This window comes from Filicampus tigris, chromosome 5, assembly GCF_054856515.1.
Source record: "Filicampus tigris isolate MCC_2025a chromosome 5, RoL_Ftig_1.0, whole genome shotgun sequence".
NCBI lineage: Eukaryota > Metazoa > Chordata > Actinopteri > Syngnathiformes > Syngnathidae > Filicampus > Filicampus tigris.
The window spans coordinates 24048046-24067269 of NC_141221.1; the positions used below are offsets into that span (position 1 = coordinate 24048046).

The 19224-nt window shown below is 40.8% G+C and overlaps 2 protein-coding genes across 2 annotated transcripts in view; both read right to left on the reverse strand.

Annotated features, from left to right (window-relative positions):
• Positions 1-189: 189 nt before the first annotated feature.
• On the reverse strand, positions 190-10645 carry rab35b (RAB35, member RAS oncogene family b). The gene is made up of 6 exons (XM_086031283.1): positions 10280-10645; positions 8503-8553; positions 6328-6451; positions 2907-3031; positions 1873-1997; positions 190-1801 (listed from the first exon to the last, which is right to left on the reverse strand). Exons 1-6 carry the CDS (start codon positions 10329-10331, stop codon positions 1673-1675), a joined length of 606 nt encoding a protein of 201 aa, XP_085887409.1. The 5' UTR covers positions 10332-10645; the 3' UTR covers positions 190-1672.
• Positions 10646-11581: 936 nt separating this feature from the next.
• gcn1 (GCN1 activator of EIF2AK4) overlaps positions 11582-19224 on the reverse strand; it is a 29692-nt gene continuing 22049 nt past the window's right edge. The window contains exons 52-57 of the mRNA XM_086030394.1: positions 17054-17168; positions 16246-16342; positions 15320-15468; positions 14283-14393; positions 13057-13278; positions 11582-12959 (exon numbers count right to left, since the gene is read on the reverse strand). Of these exons, the coding sequence (XP_085886520.1) occupies positions 12834-12959; positions 13057-13278; positions 14283-14393; positions 15320-15468; positions 16246-16342; positions 17054-17168 (820 nt within the window). The 3' untranslated portion in view covers positions 11582-12833. The remainder of the gene's footprint in view (positions 12960-13056; positions 13279-14282; positions 14394-15319; positions 15469-16245; positions 16343-17053; positions 17169-19224) is intronic.

Here is a 19224-nt window from a genome sequence, read left to right on the forward strand (position 1 = left end):
ATCAGCTCATCAGCGAGAGAACAGATGTATGTAATAAGATATTTTTAGGTTAGCTCAATATGTGTCTGTGAACATTACTGATGCTTACACACTGTACTATTTACAGTGGATACTTAAGTGATGGAAAGAGTGTAAAACATGTACATGGACAACAAAAGAAAGAAATGATCATCCGGTAAGAGAGCAGTGTCCACTTCCTCCCACACTTTATTCACAGAATCCAAAAATAGACACAGGTTGAAAATGAAGTCAGGCCACAAGTCAATGACAAATGAGCTCAGTTGTTTCGTTTCAAATATGTATTCCTTTCCAAATGGTTATTACGGATTAAATTCATTGAGGGCAAACTGAATAGAACATTTTTTTTTCTCCAGTGTACAGCAAACCACAGCTGATGGGTGTGTTCAAAAAACACACACGAGGCATGCATAAGCGCATGCCCGTGATGTGTCGAATAGAAACACTAATATTTATATATACATACACTTAATGAAGCGGGAAGCATAGCGTGAGGGGCTTTGAGAACATTTTCTCAAATGAATGTGATGTGACGGCTGCACCACCGTTCGTCTCCCAAAAACTAAGATGAAGCGCAAGTAGCACTGGCTCCCCCCACCCAACCACGGTGGGACGGTCAGCAAGCAGGGATATTGAGAGCCCGGACGCGTTGTCCCCCGGAGGACCGACAGGAGGCGCTGATGAGCGGAGGCCTGGACGAAAAGCGCTAAATTGTCATACAACGGTGGACAGCGTGTAGGATCATTCCGATGTTAAATAATGCTCAAACTTGCTTGCCATTGGACCCTTCGCCCAGGCATTACTATGGCAACAATGAGGCACGCTGCCGCCGCTTAACTGTATCACGGTTTTTAAAAAAAAAAAAAAGGGGGGGGGGTCCAAAGGGACAGCCGAAAGTGTATTAAGACTGCAGTAGTTGTACACCTCTGCTGCACTTAAAACAAAATCTTGTTTGTTTGTTTTAGAAGTCAAATTTAACAGATTGTTGGCTCAGCACTACTGAATGTTAGAAAGAAGCTTGGCAAAAGAGAGAGAGAGAGAGAAAAAAAAAAAAAAAAAAAAAGCAGCGTTGTCCAATGGATTAGACTAGCAATCATCATTTGCGTTTACGGTCATCACGTCTAAGCAGACGTGCTCGAATTTCATCTTGATCTCTTGGCGTGAGCTGTGCTAAAGCGGGTTCCCCTTCCCGTCGTCGTCGTCTCCAAATACCCCCGCAGCCCAAAATGCAACTAAAACAAAAAAAGAAAAAGGTCCTGAAAGAAAGGCCCATCTCCTCGAGCGCTCAATGTCCTGTGCGGTGTGAGGAAGAGGAAGGGGAAGGGTGAGACACAGGTATATGTATGACAACGGAGGGATGAAGCGGATCTATACGGCAGCGTTGCGGCAGTCAGTCGTCACCTCGCAGACCCTTTAAGAAAAGGAGGACCTGCCGCTCGTTTCCAAATAAGACTTTTGATCCGACCTTATCAATAATAAAATCTGTACATATATTTCTTCATGATTACTTAGTCCAAAGGGGATGCATATTTTTGTCTTGAATCTTACGCGTCTATTTTTGAAATGTTTAATTTCGACTTTGTGAGTCCCATCCGGCGCGTACGCGAGCCGCCGCCGCCGGCCTTCTTGCGGTCAAGGCGCGACGCGACGTTCGCTAGCAGCACTTTTTCTTCCGTTTACTGTTCCGGGTGAGTTTGACCACGTCGTTCTGTTGCTGCTGCTGCTGTTTGGCCAGCACCTCCTTCTTGGCGCGGAGCACCAGCTCCGTGATGCAGTTGAACATCTGGGCGAAAAGCAAAGGCGCGCTTGAGCGGGGGCCGCCGCCCACAAAGCTTTGCCGACGCCGTTCGTTACCTCTTCCACGTTGATGTTCTCTTTTGCGCTCGTCTCAAACAGGTTGATGCCCATTTGTTCGGCAAACTTCTGCGCGTCGGTAGTCTCCACCACCTTGGAGTTGGGGTCGTCGTTTTTGTTTCCCACTGAAAACACAACGCAGTGAAGTGTACCATGACAAGCCTTCTCGCGACATGCCAAACATTCTTCGCCCACCGGGCCGAAATTTTAAAGCCTGATTTCGTACTTGCCATTTTTTTTTTCTTGGTTCCAATTTGGCAAGCTTGTTAAAAACACTCTTCTCTTTGGTGTGTCAAATGCACAAGACATTTTCTTCACTTTAAAGTTGAACATGTCAAATTATTGGATGTCCTGAAGAGTTATACTGTCGTATGTAAAAACGTTTTTTGCCTCGCGCAATCTGCTCAGAACACACCCAGGGCAGACAATCTTTCGAGTCAAACACATCACAATATCCTTCTGTCGCCAGTGACTTCGCGGCCGAGTCACGCGCTGTGTGTGATTGTGACGTGAAACAAAACAATAGCCAATTAGGAAACCGCCTGGGAACACGGAGAAGCAACTGCTTGTGTTCAGTGTTTGTGACACGAGTGTCTCAGAAACATGACACACATGTTACAGGCGCAACGAGTTAGCGTTCAGTGATTTCCATGACGTTTGGCAGCTCTGCGTTTGCCACGTAAATGCCCTTCGGCAGTTTTACGTTTCACTGTAAACAGTACACGTTGAAAGTTGAGGCCCAAAATCTAACTTTGACAGTGAAACTGCTAAGGGTGGCCAATACATATCGTCCTCCATATTATCGTCAAAGTTGCTTTCACTATGTGAAATTTAAAATGATCGAGGATTAATACTGTCCCAACCAACTGATTGGCTGCAAAGTAGGAGGAAGCGATGAAGAATTCATATCACAGCTCCTGTATTGGCCATCTTAAGCTAATTACTTAATGTCATGGCCAATGAGGGTATGCGGTCCCCACAAACGTGTATACACAGAGAACTTTTTTTTTTTTTTCCTGAATGCCGACACTCACCTAATATTCGGCACACATCGTCACAGTTCTGGTTGATTTCATGTAACCATCGCTTGACGTTGACAAAGGACTCTGCGCTCGTGACGTCGTACACCACAATGACGCCGTGCGTTCCTCTGTAATACCTGAACACACAGACAAGGAGAGTTACACTTAACACTAAATCTAACATGAAAGAAATCAAATATTTACAGTGGCTGCATACTTCACGAAGAGGCAGCGGTGCACATACGAATCGCACGTAGTGTGTTTAGCAACAACTAAAAGTATTTGCTCGGAAAAAACGCGAGGACTTTTGGAACGGCGTCCATCGTACGCAAAAGGTCGGAGCGGAGTTTAGTCGCAAGTCAACCTGCAGCTGGAGCTTCAAACGGCAGGCGGCCCCCACTGTCGCTGCACGGCGTCAAACAAACACAAAGAACCTTTTGTCCGCCTCGCCATGCGTACAGTATGTTTGTGTGCATGTGTGTGGCGTTCGAGCGGCGGAGGGCACACAGAGTTGTCTGAACATGCCCGCAATGTACAGCTGGAGTGGTGCAGACGACGGCGCGGAAGGAGAACTGGGGGTTTGTCAGCCTGTTCAGAACAACGTGAATAGGGAACCATTCAACGACACGCACACACTGAGAGACACACAAATTTTGCATGGGCACGTTATTGTCCATGCACTGTCAAGTTACATTATTATCATTATTTAAACTAGAAACATAATCATCTCAAATTCAGCCACCGAAATCATTTTTGTTTGCAGCCAAAAGACTTTTGTCACCGAAACGGCACGTCCGAAACAGGATGTTGTGATGAACCGAGTGAAGGTGGTGCCTTGGCACGAGTCAAAATTCCCCCGCTGTGGCAGCTGGCCTGAGAGTTGAAGGGGGCGGGGCCGCACAGGACTGCCCTTGTGGCGACCTTCAAAGTGCGCACATCGCATCTAAGGAACCGGAGCGCCCGTAGTTAGGGCTGTGCAGTTAATCGAAATTCAATTACGATTTCGATTATTACACTCCACGATTACAAAATTGGCATAATCGTAAAAAAACAATTATTAATACTAATTTGGAGTTGTTTTGAGGCATGCGCACACGAGTTACTCCGCTGCGCCGCCCTCTCCAAGCTAGCTAGCTAGCTAGCTAGCCAGCCAGCCCGCACCCCGCAAGTCACACTGCACACGCTCCTACTCAACGTTTAAACAGAGTAACAGACCTAAAATTGTCACAAGACCCGCCACAGGAACGACTTGTAAACAAGCAAGGCAAGGCAAATCGCTTATTTGGTTACATTTTGGGTTTGCCGTGGAAGACGGCGAGCAAAGACGTATAAAGTGCAAGTTGTCGCTGCATCCACCTGCAACACAACAAATCTATTCAACCATGATGTTATGATACACCAAAGCAAGAAAACACAGAGTTAGATTTGGCATCGTCTCTCAGTCGTAGGAACACTGTACGCAGCAACCCCCACCCATCAACATCGGAGACACAAAAAGATAACAGAATCTAATGCCCGGACAAGACTTCCAAATGTTTAGGGCACAGACTCCACTTCGCAATCGGCACGAGGGATTTATTATAAATAACATATCTTATGCAAATATACACTACTTTTACGAGCACAAAAATAGAAACCATGGGAAACATTATTACTGTGACTTAAGTTAAATTTCTTGTGCAGTCTATAATATGAAGTCAAATTTTTTGTGTTCATTTTTGTTTCAAATTACTTCAAATGCAATTTGCAAACATAACATGGTCATTATATTGTAATACGGTTTATATATGGCCTACTGTAATTTAGATTGTGTAGATTACGTACTAGTATGTAACAGTCAACATTTAAATTAGTTTGACGCAATCAGCATATTAAATTTATAATTTATCAGAAGCAAATTACTTTAACTTTGTTTACTATGTGTAAATATTACTTTAGAAACAAAACAAAAAAGGCTCCAGACAAAGGTCGAAATGTATAGATGAATAGCATGTCTGTTATTCTGTCAAAATTGGCATTTTACTCCAAGCAGTTTACTACTTTGGCAATTTACAAGTGCATAGCAAGTTAACTCGTTTGTTTATACAAGGAAACCAGACTTTAATTTATACATTTGCACTTTAAATGTTTTTTTTTAAATAATTAATTTAATAAATGTTGTTGGGTCCAAAACAAATTTAAATTATTATAGCGTTTCAAAGAATTTTGTCTTAATATTTTTTACATGTTTAAACCTGTTCTTGTTTTGTAGCAAAAAAATAAATAATAGTTTGAATAATCGTGATTTCAATTATTACCTAAATAATCATGATTAATATTTTTTTCATAATCGAGCAGCCCTACGTAGCGTGATGCCCCTAATTGGGATTTTTTATGTACGCGTTCACATTACAAAAGCAGATGTGACTTCCAATGTGAACGGAAGGCATCTGTGAAGTGACGCGTGCGCACAAAACACGTCTCGTGCGGCGCAATGTTTACAGTAGTAAATATGGTCCTGCATGAAGAGGGCTCATTTCATTTCTCTACTTGCAACTTCTTAGGTCCTCGCTCGTCGGCTTATTTGTTAGAGCGTCTCATCAGAGCCCCTATTGAGGAGACTGAGAGAGGACTATTAAAACTTTTTTTTTAATGTGGTCAAATGCATTTGAGAAAACAGCAGGCTACTTACTACAAAGCTCAGAAACAGATGTTTGCTTAGGCGTATAGTAATCATGAGCCAATGTAATGAAGTCATTTTGCTTTCAAATACTGACCCACATAAAACAGGCACCCAGCTAAATGTGTACGTGTATCCTAACTACATGTTGGAGGCCGGGCCGATTATCGGCACCGATATTCAGTATTTTGACGAATATCGGTATCAACCTTTTTTTTTTTTTGGGTGGCCGATAATAAATCAATTTAAAACAGTGTTAACTTCAAAGAAGTATTAATTTCAATCTTCTGTGAACTTTATAAGAGATTCTACTGACGCTGGGAACACTATGCATCTTTTGTTTTTATTTGAAGTCAATACAATACAATATCTGTTTTTGTTGGAATTTTAAACAAAGATGGCCACATTGGCAAACATTTATAATAATGACTTTTTTGTAGTGAAAATGAATATCGGCCCCTAATATAGGCTATCGGCCTCCTTGACTACTAATAATCGTATCGGTATCGGCCTTGAAAATAACATAACGGTCTATCTCTAATAAATTCTGTAAGAGGAGCCAAATGGTCACGACCACAACACGTGATGTGACATATTGTACTCCACATTGACATTTTAAAAGGGGAATTCCATCCTGCAGGCATTTAGGCTCAATGGGATGTCTGCTTCATTTAATTCGACTAAATCTCAAACCCACAAAGACCATTCCTTGGTTTCTTATTCAAAACAAGAGCCTCACCGGAGATGTCCTTGTTTGTGTATTCATCAACTCACGTGGATGTGATGGTGCGAAAGCGCTCCTGTCCTGCTGTATCCCAGATCTGTAACTTCACCTTCTCCCCATTTATCTCCACCGTCCGGATCTTGAAGTCCACTCCAATTGTGGTGATATAGCTACCTACAAAAATGAATATAACTTGGTATCAGATTATAAAACCAGCATCAGTAATGCTCACAACACAGTGGAGCTTCTGACTTCCAATTCTTCAAAAGTCATGCAATTTGGAGTTCAACAAGGGGTGGGCGATATGGCAAAAATATCATATCACGATTTTTAAAAAAAAATCACGATCACGATTTTATCACGATTCTTTTTTTTAAGACTAATTTGCACATTTCTGAAATTGTCCTCATGTTAAACATATAAAACATATTTAAAATGTGTATAATTTGAATGGTGACAATTTTTTATCAAAATGTGCAGTGAATGTAAACATAAAAGGTAACATAACGTAAACATAAAAACACAGCTCGTAACGCAGGTCTAGTACTTTAAAGGGTCTTTTAAAGCCCTCGTTTTCCACTGTTTAAATGGGAATCATGTCTTCGGCAAGGTGACAAGTCACTGCCTCAGGTACTTCTTTACAGTGCTTGCTTGTTTTTTCATATGGAGTGCTCTTGTTAAATGCCTGTGTTACCGTGGGTTGCGTTAGCTTGGAGCTAGCGGCTGCCTCTAGCTACCATGTGTCTGATCTCCGTTTGCTTTGGCTGTCTGCGCTGACGTCCGAACCGAGTCTCTGAAAACTTTGCAAATAACTGGTTTGCGCTTTCTCCTCCGAGGAAAAGCCAAACCAAATTGACACTGTGGAAGTGGAGTTTCTTTTCGGGAACTCTGCTTCGTGGTGACATTCTGCTATAGCTTCCCGCTATACAAACAAACAGGGAGGCGGGGAGTGTCACGTACGGTGCACTGTGTGCGCTGTGAATGGTTGGTCAGGTGTACGCATCAGCGGCTTTGCGCCGTCATAGAGCTAAACTGTTTAGAACGTGCCATGTAGACGATCAAACGATCTTTCGGCTTTATGAGATCGTGAACACGTTAAACCGCTTAACGATCTAATATCGTCATCTCGCCCACCCCTAAATTCAACTGCAAAAAAAAAAAAAAAAAAATCTACACACAAGACAGCAAATCTCATGAGGCTTAGTTTAGTGAGCATCTGAAACACAGTAAAAGATTCCTGGCTACTCAGTCCACTACCAGATTGCTAAAGAGTAAATTACACCACAAATTCAGCTGAGTTTAGGAGGTTAATGGGTTGATGTCAAGAGCCACAAGCAGAAAACCTCCTCTGCATTTGTATCATAGAGTCCACCACTCGCCATCCAATATAGGGGAGTACATAATCTGCTGTAAACTTTAGGTTGACTTATTTATTCATACACTTACACGATAGTTTAGAATTCTAAAAAGCACAACGAAAGAAGCTGAATCACCTTCAGAAAGATCCTATCCTCACTTGCATGTTTACTCTATCTATACTGCATCATCATAGAGTGAGTCATTTTATCTTAGTTTCGTTTACTCTTACCATAACATACAATGGTTAACTTGTTTTTATGCAAGCATAAGAGTTCATTTTAAAATGTACTGTGACTAACGGTTTTAAGAGGGCCTATCCAACGGGGCTAGAATTCAAATATAATCCAAAACAACAAAAATCAACAGTTGATTAGTGACAAAAATAGAGTGTGGTGAACTTTGGAAGTTACGCTGTATTTGACTTAAAGGGGAAGTCAACCCAAACCTCTTTTTTCCCAGAATACTGTATGTTCTATACAGGCCCACTAGTTGAAATACAGCATGCTGATTAATATTGCGTTTGTGTAATATAGGTTAAGCAGCAATGTACCCACGTTTAGCTAGCTCAGGGGGCGGCCATTTTGTCACTTCTGTCGATAACGATCAATCACGGCTCACCTGTGTTCTGAAGATGAGCCATGGTTGGTCGTTATCTGAGCCCTGAGCGACTTTGATGTCATCTTCAGTCGCCAGAAGTGAGAAAATGGCCGCCCCCTGAGCTAGCTAAAAATGGGTGGATTTCTCATATTCCACAAACGCAGTATTAATCAGAATGCCGTGTTTACACTAGTGGGCCTGCACAGAATATATTCTGGGGAAAAAAAATGTTTGAGTTGACTTCCACTTTAAGAGTTAGAAACACCCACCTGAAAATGTGTTGTCTGCAAAACGAAGCAGGAGACTGCTCTTCCCCACTCCTGCCGAGGAAACAGAGGGACAGGATGAGGTTCAAGGGAGTCAATGACACCACTTTTGCGAGGTACTAACATCCATTTTTCTCATTGGCTGGGAATCCATTAATCCAAGCACAACAATATAGCACAAATACAAACCCAAAACACATTGTCAACTTGAATACTTAATATAATATAGTATAGTATTAACTCTTGCACTTAAAAGTCATAAACACAAAAGGTAAACATTGTACAATGGGTGTTTTCGTGTTGATTAAAACATGTTTGAAAACGAAAAGAAACAAATACATACGAGTTTATGGCATACAAACTGATTATCAATGGGCTGAGGTCATTAATTGTTGCAACCATAGGAGAGAAGAGAATGTAGGGCTATAAGTCTATAAGTGAAAGTGAAGAAGAGTAAGGAAAATGAGATGTCACCCATGAAATTCCTTTGATGAATCTGGGGTGGGACAGAAGGTATCACCTACCTATTGTGCATTATCAAACGGTGTTTTATTGCTCTAATCTTTAAACGTTATCAGTTTCCTTTGGCCTCACATTATTTGGTTCAAACATTAAGAGGCCTAAAGTAAAAGGAGAATGTGTTTTGATATTGTAAAGCTTGAAAATGTTTGTCAACATCTTAAATGTTAACTTCCACCACTTTAACCAAGTAGTATTTAATCATGACGTTGAACACGTAACTAGTATCTTGTCAAAACCAGTGTGTGTGTCTCTATTGCATTTTGGTAAGGTTAGCACAGAATGGCGTTTACAGTCAGTCGTGGTTCCACAGTACAGCTGAAGAAACACTGGCAACCAGTGTGCTGCTGCTGATAGACTTGTGCCAGTGTCAGGATGCACAATGGATGTGGGGATCAGACCCCACAAAGCAGTACAGTACTGAGGGTTTACTCCAATTCAGAGTTAAGTCGAGTCGAGTGTTCCAGGGTTTTATTACATTTGGGGTTGCATAGCATGATTTTGGTCATTTATGGATGAAATGAACACAACATTACAAAAAAATAGTCACTGACCTTGGATCATTTAACAGGGAATTTCACTGAGTTACGGTAAAATAGTCTCACTTCATTTAAACGTCACTGCTTAGAGATGCTAATCAGACTGCAGTGCAGCAACCCTTTACCCCCATATAGCGAGCATTTTCGGGCTAGCGATCGGCATTACATTTCGTTGTTCCAAATAAGTAGTTGTAGCAGCAGTTGTTTAGCGTTGTGCTAACCTTGTTGTAATATCGCCTTAGCCTGCAGCTTGTGCTAGCAAACAACAGCTTCAGAAGGCATGCAAAAACATGCTAGCCTAATTTCATGCTAGCTGCCGCAGCTAAAACACATAAACACAGGCGGAAAACTGTGTAATTGTCTCTTGTAACACTTCAGTGATTCGCGTGTGGTTGACTTTAGGCGTTACACGTATTTGGGTTGTTACGTGACCAAAACAAGAAAATATTCGACGGACAAACTCGTCAGTTGTGGAGGCGATATCCGGCCTCATCTACAGTTACAGACGTGCCCAGCCCTGACACACAACCTCCGCCCTGTCACTAACAGTGTAACATGGCGGCCGGGTACAATACACGACACAAATACATTCCAAAAGCTATACACACGGACCAGGAAGCGAAACCTGGTGGCATAGCGGGTACAGGGTGGATTCGAGGTATTTACTCGTGTAAATACGGGACAGGCCCACTTCCCGTGCCACATCCCCGACGTCGACTTACCGCTGTCACCAATGATGAGCAGCTTGAAGAGGTAATCGTAGTCCCTGGCCATGCCGGTGGATCGTGGCTCACTCCCGCCTTGTGCCACTTCTTTGCTCGGGTTGTGATTCAAGCCCCTTGTTTCTTAAAAAAAAAAAAAAAGAAAGAAAAAAACCACGACCCCGGACCCCCCCAATTTTGCTGGGAAAAACCAACACTACCGGCGCTAGAGACCGTTTACCCCGAGCCGGCGTGTTTTTCTCGGGGGTTCAGCAGCGGTTCTGTCCCTCTGCTGCCAGCGGCCGGAAACTCCGCTTCCTCCTCTGCTGGTGGAACTGCATCCGACTTGCTCTGATCCGGCCACACTGCGCAGGCTCCAGCAGCCAGCCCGCCCCGGAACATTCAAAAATATTGCCCCACATTTTCTACAATATATGCAGTCATATGAAGCTGATCATACATACGTGAAGAGGAGCCATACGACTTCCTCGGTTTACGATAAGCAGCAAACGTTTACGTTGCCCACTTCATAAGACTTTGAGATCTCAGTCAATTAAGATATCAACCTATATTGACTTTATCTCTATTTGTCTTTTTTTGTTTGTTTTTAATTTAATTTTTACATTGTCATCATGAGAGGTTGTGAAAAAAATGTTTTACAAAGGAGTAAAAAGTACATATCTTGTTTTCAGATATAGAAAATGTAAGTAAAATGTCAGAAAAATACTCAAAAGCGCAGATAACTGAAACATGTATTCAGGTAACTGAGTATTTGCACATCATTATTTCTTAACACTGCTGTATAGACAAAAGCATTGATGCTTAGTCTCTTCCTTTGCAGCTACAACAGCTGCCACTCTTCTGGCTAATCTTTCGACAAGATCATTTTGAGTGTCTGAAGGAGGTTTTGTCAACTCATTCACAACACTGTGGCCTGGCTCACAATTGTTCGACTTCATTCTGAAGGGTGTTTGATGGGGTTGAGGTTAGCACTCTCAAGTTTCTCAGGCTCACCCAACCATATATGTTCAGCCTTTACATTGTGCTCAGGGGCACAGTGATGTCGTCATATTGGAACAGTAAAATGTGCAATTGCACGCACAAAATTGGAAATGAAAATGGAATTGTGTAAAATGTCTTTGTTCAATGCGAAATTTAAGATACAGGAGCAATATGGCAAACTGATTTATCGATTACAAAAATTTCATTCAGATTGATACTACTTTAATGTTAATTTTCATACTGAAGCTGATGAATGAATCAAAGACCATGCAAAACCAACCTGGCCTGGAGTAAAGATGCTTTAAAATAATTCACTCTACATTATGAAATCAAGATGTTTTTTTTATTTTGTATTGCCTTTTTACAACAACATCAATGGGATAAGAATCTTTGCTGTGGTCGACATTGCGCCCCCCCCCCACAACGTCTTACACAAATCAATCAACAAGCAAAACGTAGGGGATCTGTGCAATGTACCATCACAAATTATTTTTGTAAAAATTGAAAAAAAATAGCGTAATTCTGAACAGAATTGGCCTTCTTTTCATCACACAACTGAAAAATAACCTGTAAAAAGTGGTAAATTAAAATGTTTAATTTGGGGTTTAAATGCCATTAAAACAATTGAACTAAGATTTGTTGGTTAGGGGATTCGGGAATGAAATACTAACCAATAGTTGTTTCTCAGCATAGGAACTGGCACATTCAAATACGGCTTGTATCATTCCTTATAAGGGGACTAGGGATGTAATAATATCCAAACGTCATGATACGATATCACGCTATGAACATCACAATGTGAGAAGTGTCACAATATTCTGAGGGGTTGGCGATAGAAAACAAGTTCACAATACTGTATAAAAAGTCACAATACTGTTAAACAAAAACCTCATGATATCCAACTGCCCCCCCTCCCCAATATTGTGTTTTTCTACATATCAGTCATAAAGAAATAGGCTTGGCCAGTCATTTTATTGTGATGTGTTCCTATTGGCTCAGCGGCGCAAAGTATCATGGTCTATGTAGTTCACAATGATGTGTTCAGCTGAAGCTGGCAAAAAGTAATGTTTTTGACAGAAATGATGCTTTCAATATCGTAACATGATGTCAATATCGTGATATCACAGTTATCGTTACATCCCTATGTATGACACCGCCACATCGGACCATTTAGGGCCTGAAAAATACTACTCAGTAGCCCAGTAATTACAGCCAGAATAACAAATTGTAAAACATTTTGAAAGATGAATAAATGTAAATTCAGAGTTGCCAAATTAGAAAACGCCATATCAAAGATGGAAACAAAAAAGTCAAATTGATGCCATTGCAAAATCACGTTCTCAAATTGTTAATCTGCTGACGAAAGGGGCGGCGGTAAAAAGTTGAGTGTGAACTACAGGTCTGGTCTTGCAATTTTTTGTTTTGTTTGCCAGCTGGCAAGTATCCTGAGTTCCTGTGCTGGAAAACAGAGCAACATGAGCAGGTGATTGTGTGTGGAGCTCTCATACAATGGAGATCACATGAGTCAATCCATTTTTGGGCTGACATCATTCAATAGCTCAGTCCGTTTCAATCACGTTAGTATGGTATCATCTATCTCTTCATTGGAATCTTGCTGACTGGCAATCTTCTTCAAAGAGCGGCGATGACACTCTGATAGAAGGTCGTTACTTGCGGAATCCAGAATGGCCATCATCATCTGAAACGCACAACATAATAAAAAATACACCATGGGTATCCTCTCGCGTCAGTGATTTCCATCTATAACACACCATACTGCCAGTCTGTGGTCTGACCTGCATGCATTCCTCTCCCTGGCGGAGACGTAATAGGTTGGCGATGGTGTGCTCGCTCTGGGCTCTGACGCTGGTGTTCTTGTCTTTAGTGTTGTCCAACAGAGTCTTCAACAGAGGCTTGATGTGATTTGACTCCATGGCAGGTGACACAGGCTCTTTGAAGACCCACCACAGCACCCGTTCTGACACCAGCCTAATATCACTGGACTGGTTCTGAAGACACTGCGGGGTCACACGGACAACAGGTGTCACAGGGAACACTAATCGACTACAACAGGTTCATAATGGGATTGGAAAATGTGTTAATGATTTGTGGAAAACGTAAAGATGATGTGGTACACAGAACTGTCTATAAAGAACTTGTATGATAAAATATACTGGGTTAATAATTCCACAAATGTACAGCCTGTCTGACAAGGTTATTGATAATACAGGTCTCTATATTCAAACGTGGAGTTTAGTTGTTGAGGTTGAAGTGAGTTGGGAAGCTTCATTGAGATTAAAGTAGTCCTTTGCCACCATCTTGTGGCATCTATAGGCAATTAAAAACCCCTCCGGGGCCGTCAATTGTGGATTTTCACCTTTACGGGCAGGGCTCGGTCAAATGTGTTATACTGTATGCGTGGTAAAGTGTGGGCATTGAGACTGGATTTACACTTCATGGTTCAAGTGAGATGCATTCATGACAGCATAAAAGCCCAAAAAACACAAGAAACCGGATAAACAGTCAAACGTATCCTGAAAATATTTAGGAAATTTCCCCATTTTGGGACAATTAAAGGTTACATAAAGGCCTCTTCCAAATGTGGATAAAGATCAGATTCGTATTGGATATTTGCCAGTGGGACTCATAATAAATTGAGCGATTGCATATACCTTGTGAATGCGAGCATGATGTCACTAAAGTAGGTCAATCTACACACCTGGGTCTCACAAAACAACATAACAAAACATACCGGAACTTTAAATTAAAACTACAGTGAAAGCATTGACCATTAGGAATGGTCATCAGATGCTAGGGGTATGTTGATCATTGAAGCCAACCTAAAAAATTTCTGCAAATAGCAAAAACAAAAAAAAACAAAAAAAAAAAATCAAGGAAAAAAAATTGACACTGTGTTGGCATTAAATTGGGTGCTTGGGCCTGCAGTGTAAATCCAGCTGAAAAGACTTGAGATTGATCATCACTAACAAACTGATGACTGATTATGTACTGCACAACAAACCTTGACAAACTGTGTGATGAAGCGCTGGGAAACATTACTGCCTCCACCCACACTGAGCTGATATCGCATCAGGAATCCCATGCCCCTGATCCCACTGGTCGCGATGGGGATCTGCAAGAAGAGCCAAGTCAAAATGATCTACTCATACAATGTGCTGGTATTGTATATTTTCTAAATACAAGATATTTTCTAAATACCAATACAGTACCACATTTCATTTATCACAAAACCGTAACTTTATAAAAAATAAAAAAATCAATTATCACAAATATTCAGTAGTAATGGTACAATTTTCTCTTTTGCCATGAAAACAAAATGTTTTCTGAAAATACTTTTAGACTCAAATACATCATGACATCCTTCACAGCATTTCAGATTTTAAATGTCGTGGCATTATCTGTAATTTCTTTCTAAATACATGTTACTATTAAGCACTATAAGCAGTGAAAAGTAAGGAAGAGGGAAAGAAAACTACCTGACGAGAACAAGAACAAAATTTAAAGTAAAAATATATAGAACAAAAACGAGTGCTTCAAAAAAAATATAAATAAATAAATAACTGAAACACCATCTTACGTTTATAAAACTATCGAAAAATAACTAATAGCGGAAATGTCCTTTGTTTTACTCTTTGTCAAGTAATAAAATATACATTTTAAATGAAATTATTCCGGTATTTCTGTATGGCCGTCCGTACAGATGAAGGAAGGTTGAACAGTTGTTTGAGAATAGTATTTTAGATAAATAATCCATGGTTATAACAAAAAAAAAACTACAGGTATCCCAAAACTAATAAAAGCTAAAGTAAAACGAAGCATTATTGAAAAAAATAAACTAATAAAACTAATTAAAACAAAAAATAAAAGTCCAACCCAAATAAAAACAATATTGAAAAATCCAACACTACTATAACCCTGGTTGTGAATATTTTTAATTCTTGATTATCCATTTAAAGAAACAACATTCCAAAAGACATTCAAAACAGCAGTAGGCCAAGAGCAGAGGAGACACACACATGAGAGTAACTTTCTGCTCACCCTATCAGCGGTGGCGTTGGTGAAAATGGTCTCCATCACGGTGTCGCAGTATTCCTTCCCGCACAGCTTCTCAGGCGCACACTTGACAGCTATGGCTAGCGCCAAGCTACGCCCGTGACGCACCATCCAGTCCACTCCTGACATATCCGCTGCATCCAGAGACAAGCACAGGGGTCAGCTTTCTCAAACACCTGATTGCTGATGAAACAGTCTCAAAATGGACATATATCGCTTGTACAATACAGTGAACCTTTGCCTACTTGCAGTTTGCTATTCACAAATTCACCTATTTGCGTTTTTTCCTGTGGAACCTATCCTGCGCTATTCACTGAAAAAACCACAGTCACATATTTTTGTGCTCTTTTCGTAATTCCCTAAGATGTCACAAGATGGCACCAAAGCCCTGGCGAGTAAGAAAGTAATAATTAGGATCAAGAAAGTATTGCTGAAGTCATACATCTTAACCGAATGAGATCTTTGTATGCCAGGGAGGAGCTTAGTTTAGCCTGGTTTGCAACTGGAAGTTGGAGAGTCTTCGCTGCATGTGCATGTACATGCAGGCTCCCAGTGCATTAGAAATCAAACCATTTGTAGGCCATATATTATCAAGGGTTGAAAGATGAGTTTCAAGTGATATTACAGCGTTTTAGGGATCATAGTTTATGATATATCTATGGTTAAATAACTTTTTTGGCACCTCTTGTATAAAGATATGTACAGTATGTATGTATATATGCACGTACAGGCCAGACACAACAACACAGCCAAACGCGCTATCGGCACCTGATCAGATAGTCATGTTCTTTAAGGAAAAACGATGTTAATACATCATACATAATACATTAAAGCAACCAAACATACACCACAGTAGAGAAACTCAGAGAAAATCATGTGATGGTCACTTTGCCTTTACAGGCGATACTAACCCAAGATGTGCTGCAGCAACACACTCTTCAGCTCCTCGTCTGACAGAAAAGGGCAGAGCTCACCAATACAGCCAGCTGAGGCCATCCGAGTTGCATCCTATTTGTGCAAGCACGCACAGAGAGGTGAGAAGGCAGACATGAGAAGTCATTGACCTTTTTTTTTTTAAACTCAAAATACATAATGCTGAATGACATCCTTCAAACCAAATTGTACTCAACCTTCTGTAGGGCGTGAACGGATTTTTAATTTTTTTTTAATGTTTTGCTTTGGATGTTTTACAGCACTTTGAGTTGCATTTTTAAGTATGAAAAGTGCTATATAAATAACATTTGATTGATTGATTGATTGTGTATATTTTAGTTGCACACCATACATGCTGGCATGCAAGGAGAGACGTCCGAGTGACGTGGCCCTTAAAAGGGCGCCCACATCCCTGAGCTGATGCTCGGGGGTTCCTGTGCCCTGCAGACTCACAGCTCTCCCTCAAATACTTGCCATTTCTTTTGGTCCGCATTGGGACTTCAACAGTAGTTTATAAGCCCAAGATGAGCTACTGTTGCTCTATTTACTGATCAAGAGACTTTAAACCACCTTTTTTGCAAACCACATCCTCTCTCACAGACTTCCGCTTCATCACAGTACACACAGGAAAAGACCAATACCAGAAAACACTGTTCTGAAAAGCTTCTAAAGTTGCGCTTTATCTGATTGACTTGTTCAATCAGAAAGTAAAGACTTTTGACGACAGACAATCTTCCCAACCCTGTTTAATGCTTCAACTTATCTGCCCTGCTCCCAATGTCATACCTCATCATGTCCCAGCATGCCGAGCAATGTGGTGGTGATGTTCTTGCGGATGTTTGGGTCCACCTTTGACCCAGCCCCTTGAATGACGAACCTTAAAGCTTGCAGCATTGTCTCCCTATTAAGACAAAGTGTGATGATAACAAACGTAAAACATGCCACCAAAACATACAAATCACAAGCTGGTGCTGGGAGATGGATTTGTGTGTTTGAATGCAGTGTTACCAAAAACATTTTTTTAAGGGAAAGCATACATTCACTTATTAAATTGTCTGCCAGCAATGTTGTAGTTCAGAAAGAAGTCGAATGGAAAAAAAAAAAAAAAATTGTGGTTAGTTTGATATGTGATGCTTTTGGTAGAAGATATTTTCTTTGCTTTTGGCAGTTATACGATTTCATTTAATTTACTTTCCTTTCGGCTAAGCATCGAGCAAATGTAAGATCATGGTTTGTTTTATTTTGAAGTGTCTCAGTTTGCTGTTCTATTTAAGGCCGAGTGTGCTCAAAGTGTGAACAACAGGTACAGTCATCGCAGAATAATCCTGCTAAAATTAGCATCACTGCACCACAGAACATGCAAAGAAATTCACTGACTGAATAGTAATTTCCCAGTAGAAACGTAGCAGACAAGATAACTCTACAATGAAGCTAGTAAAATGGTTCCTGCATATTCACAAATTAAAATTACAGCTTTACATGAAGGGTTGGTGTTAAGTTGTACTGTTCCCGAGTGGCTACTTACTTACTGTACATCTATGTAATAATGTGGTGACAATTTAACTGCAGTCGCTGACGGACAGCAATTTACTTAGCAGAGTTGACAACCTAGCTTTGCAGAGATGCAAGCAATTGCACAATACCTAACCGTTTCTCGAAACGACATGAGACTCTGAGATGATCCTTTACGTACAGTAAAGTTTACTTAACTGCATAAAGGACACTGGTCAACACATTTTTTACTAAATGTTTTAATCAGATTGAATTGATTCCGAATCTTGGTTCCCACTCTTTTCTTCAGGATTATTTAATCTGTTACAGTAAGAGTCAAACGATGTCAACATACACTAATAAATTCCACACCCAAAATTATGAAATGTGACAGCACGCCCGCAACAGCTCTCTGTCACTCAAGAGGAAACAGAGAGAGGGAGAAAACCCCCGAGCTCGATATATAGCGCTACAGCAACACTCTTGAACTAAAAGTTGCCAGTTTTGCCACTTCCTTGGGGAAAATAAATTCTTAACTTGGGTCTGAAAAGTCGGTAGTTGTATGGAAACAATGGGCAGCGGAACTGTTGTAAAGGAGTATGCAATTTGATTGGTTGGTAGTGTCACGCGGGACGCGGTTCTGGCTAGAAGCAGAGATTAAGTAGAAAAGCGCTACACCTCAGGGTTGCTCATTTGAGGCAGCTGAAAAGAGACTGTTTGAACTGTTTGCGTTCACCCACAAGGCGGTCGGAAGCAGAATAGGGACAAACATATTTCCAGAACGACTCAAGCTTTTCCAGGACATTTTACTCGCCAGCTCCCCCCTCTAATTTTCCATGTGTTTTCCATGATGGGAAAATTGGTCAATCGTTTTCCAGGTTTTCAAAGACACTGTGAATCTGGCCTTGTTTTTTTTCTATTATATGAATTAAGTTCAGCAACAGGTGGGGTTTTTTTCTGAAACATCATAGCTATGAATTTCAATGCATGGTAAAATCCATATTGCGCAAGTTTATATAGGTCAAATGACATACTGTATTGATTGTTCGTTGCGCTGCATTTCCATGTTCCATTTTGTCCTTTTCATCGGTGGAATGATTAAAAAAAAAATAAAATAAAATAAAGAAAAAAAAAAGGGGGGGACACCAACGGTAATTACCGGTAAATAAAAGAAAACAGTGTAGTCGGGGCACCTGGTGGCGAGGTTTGGGGATTAGTTTCCCTTTACCCTTCATCTCTGACAAAAAAAAAAAGACAGTTGTAAGATTTTGGGGGGGAACTACGCTGGGATCCTAAATACTCTCATGAACATAAAGATGTTTCAAATTAAAACACAATCACACAAAAATCCTCCCGTGCAAACAGGGCGTATGACTACACTGTACATCCACAGTATTCTGGTGGACTACAGTAATGCATGCAACTTGGAAGCTAAATAAAAGCACAGTAGGAACTTATTGTCACAT

Coding starts and splice junctions, on each gene's coding strand:
- rab35b (XM_086031283.1), bottom strand. CDS start 10,331: ATGGCCAGGGACTACGATTACCTCTTCAAGCTGCTCATCATTGGTGAC. Junction 3,032..6,327: donor TTTCGCACCATCACATCCAC/GTGAGTTGATGA, acceptor CTGTGTGTTCAG/GTATTACAGAGGAACGCACG. Junction 1,802..1,872: donor AGAACATCAACGTGGAAGAG/GTAACGAACGGC, acceptor CTTTTCGCCCAG/ATGTTCAACTGCATCACGGA.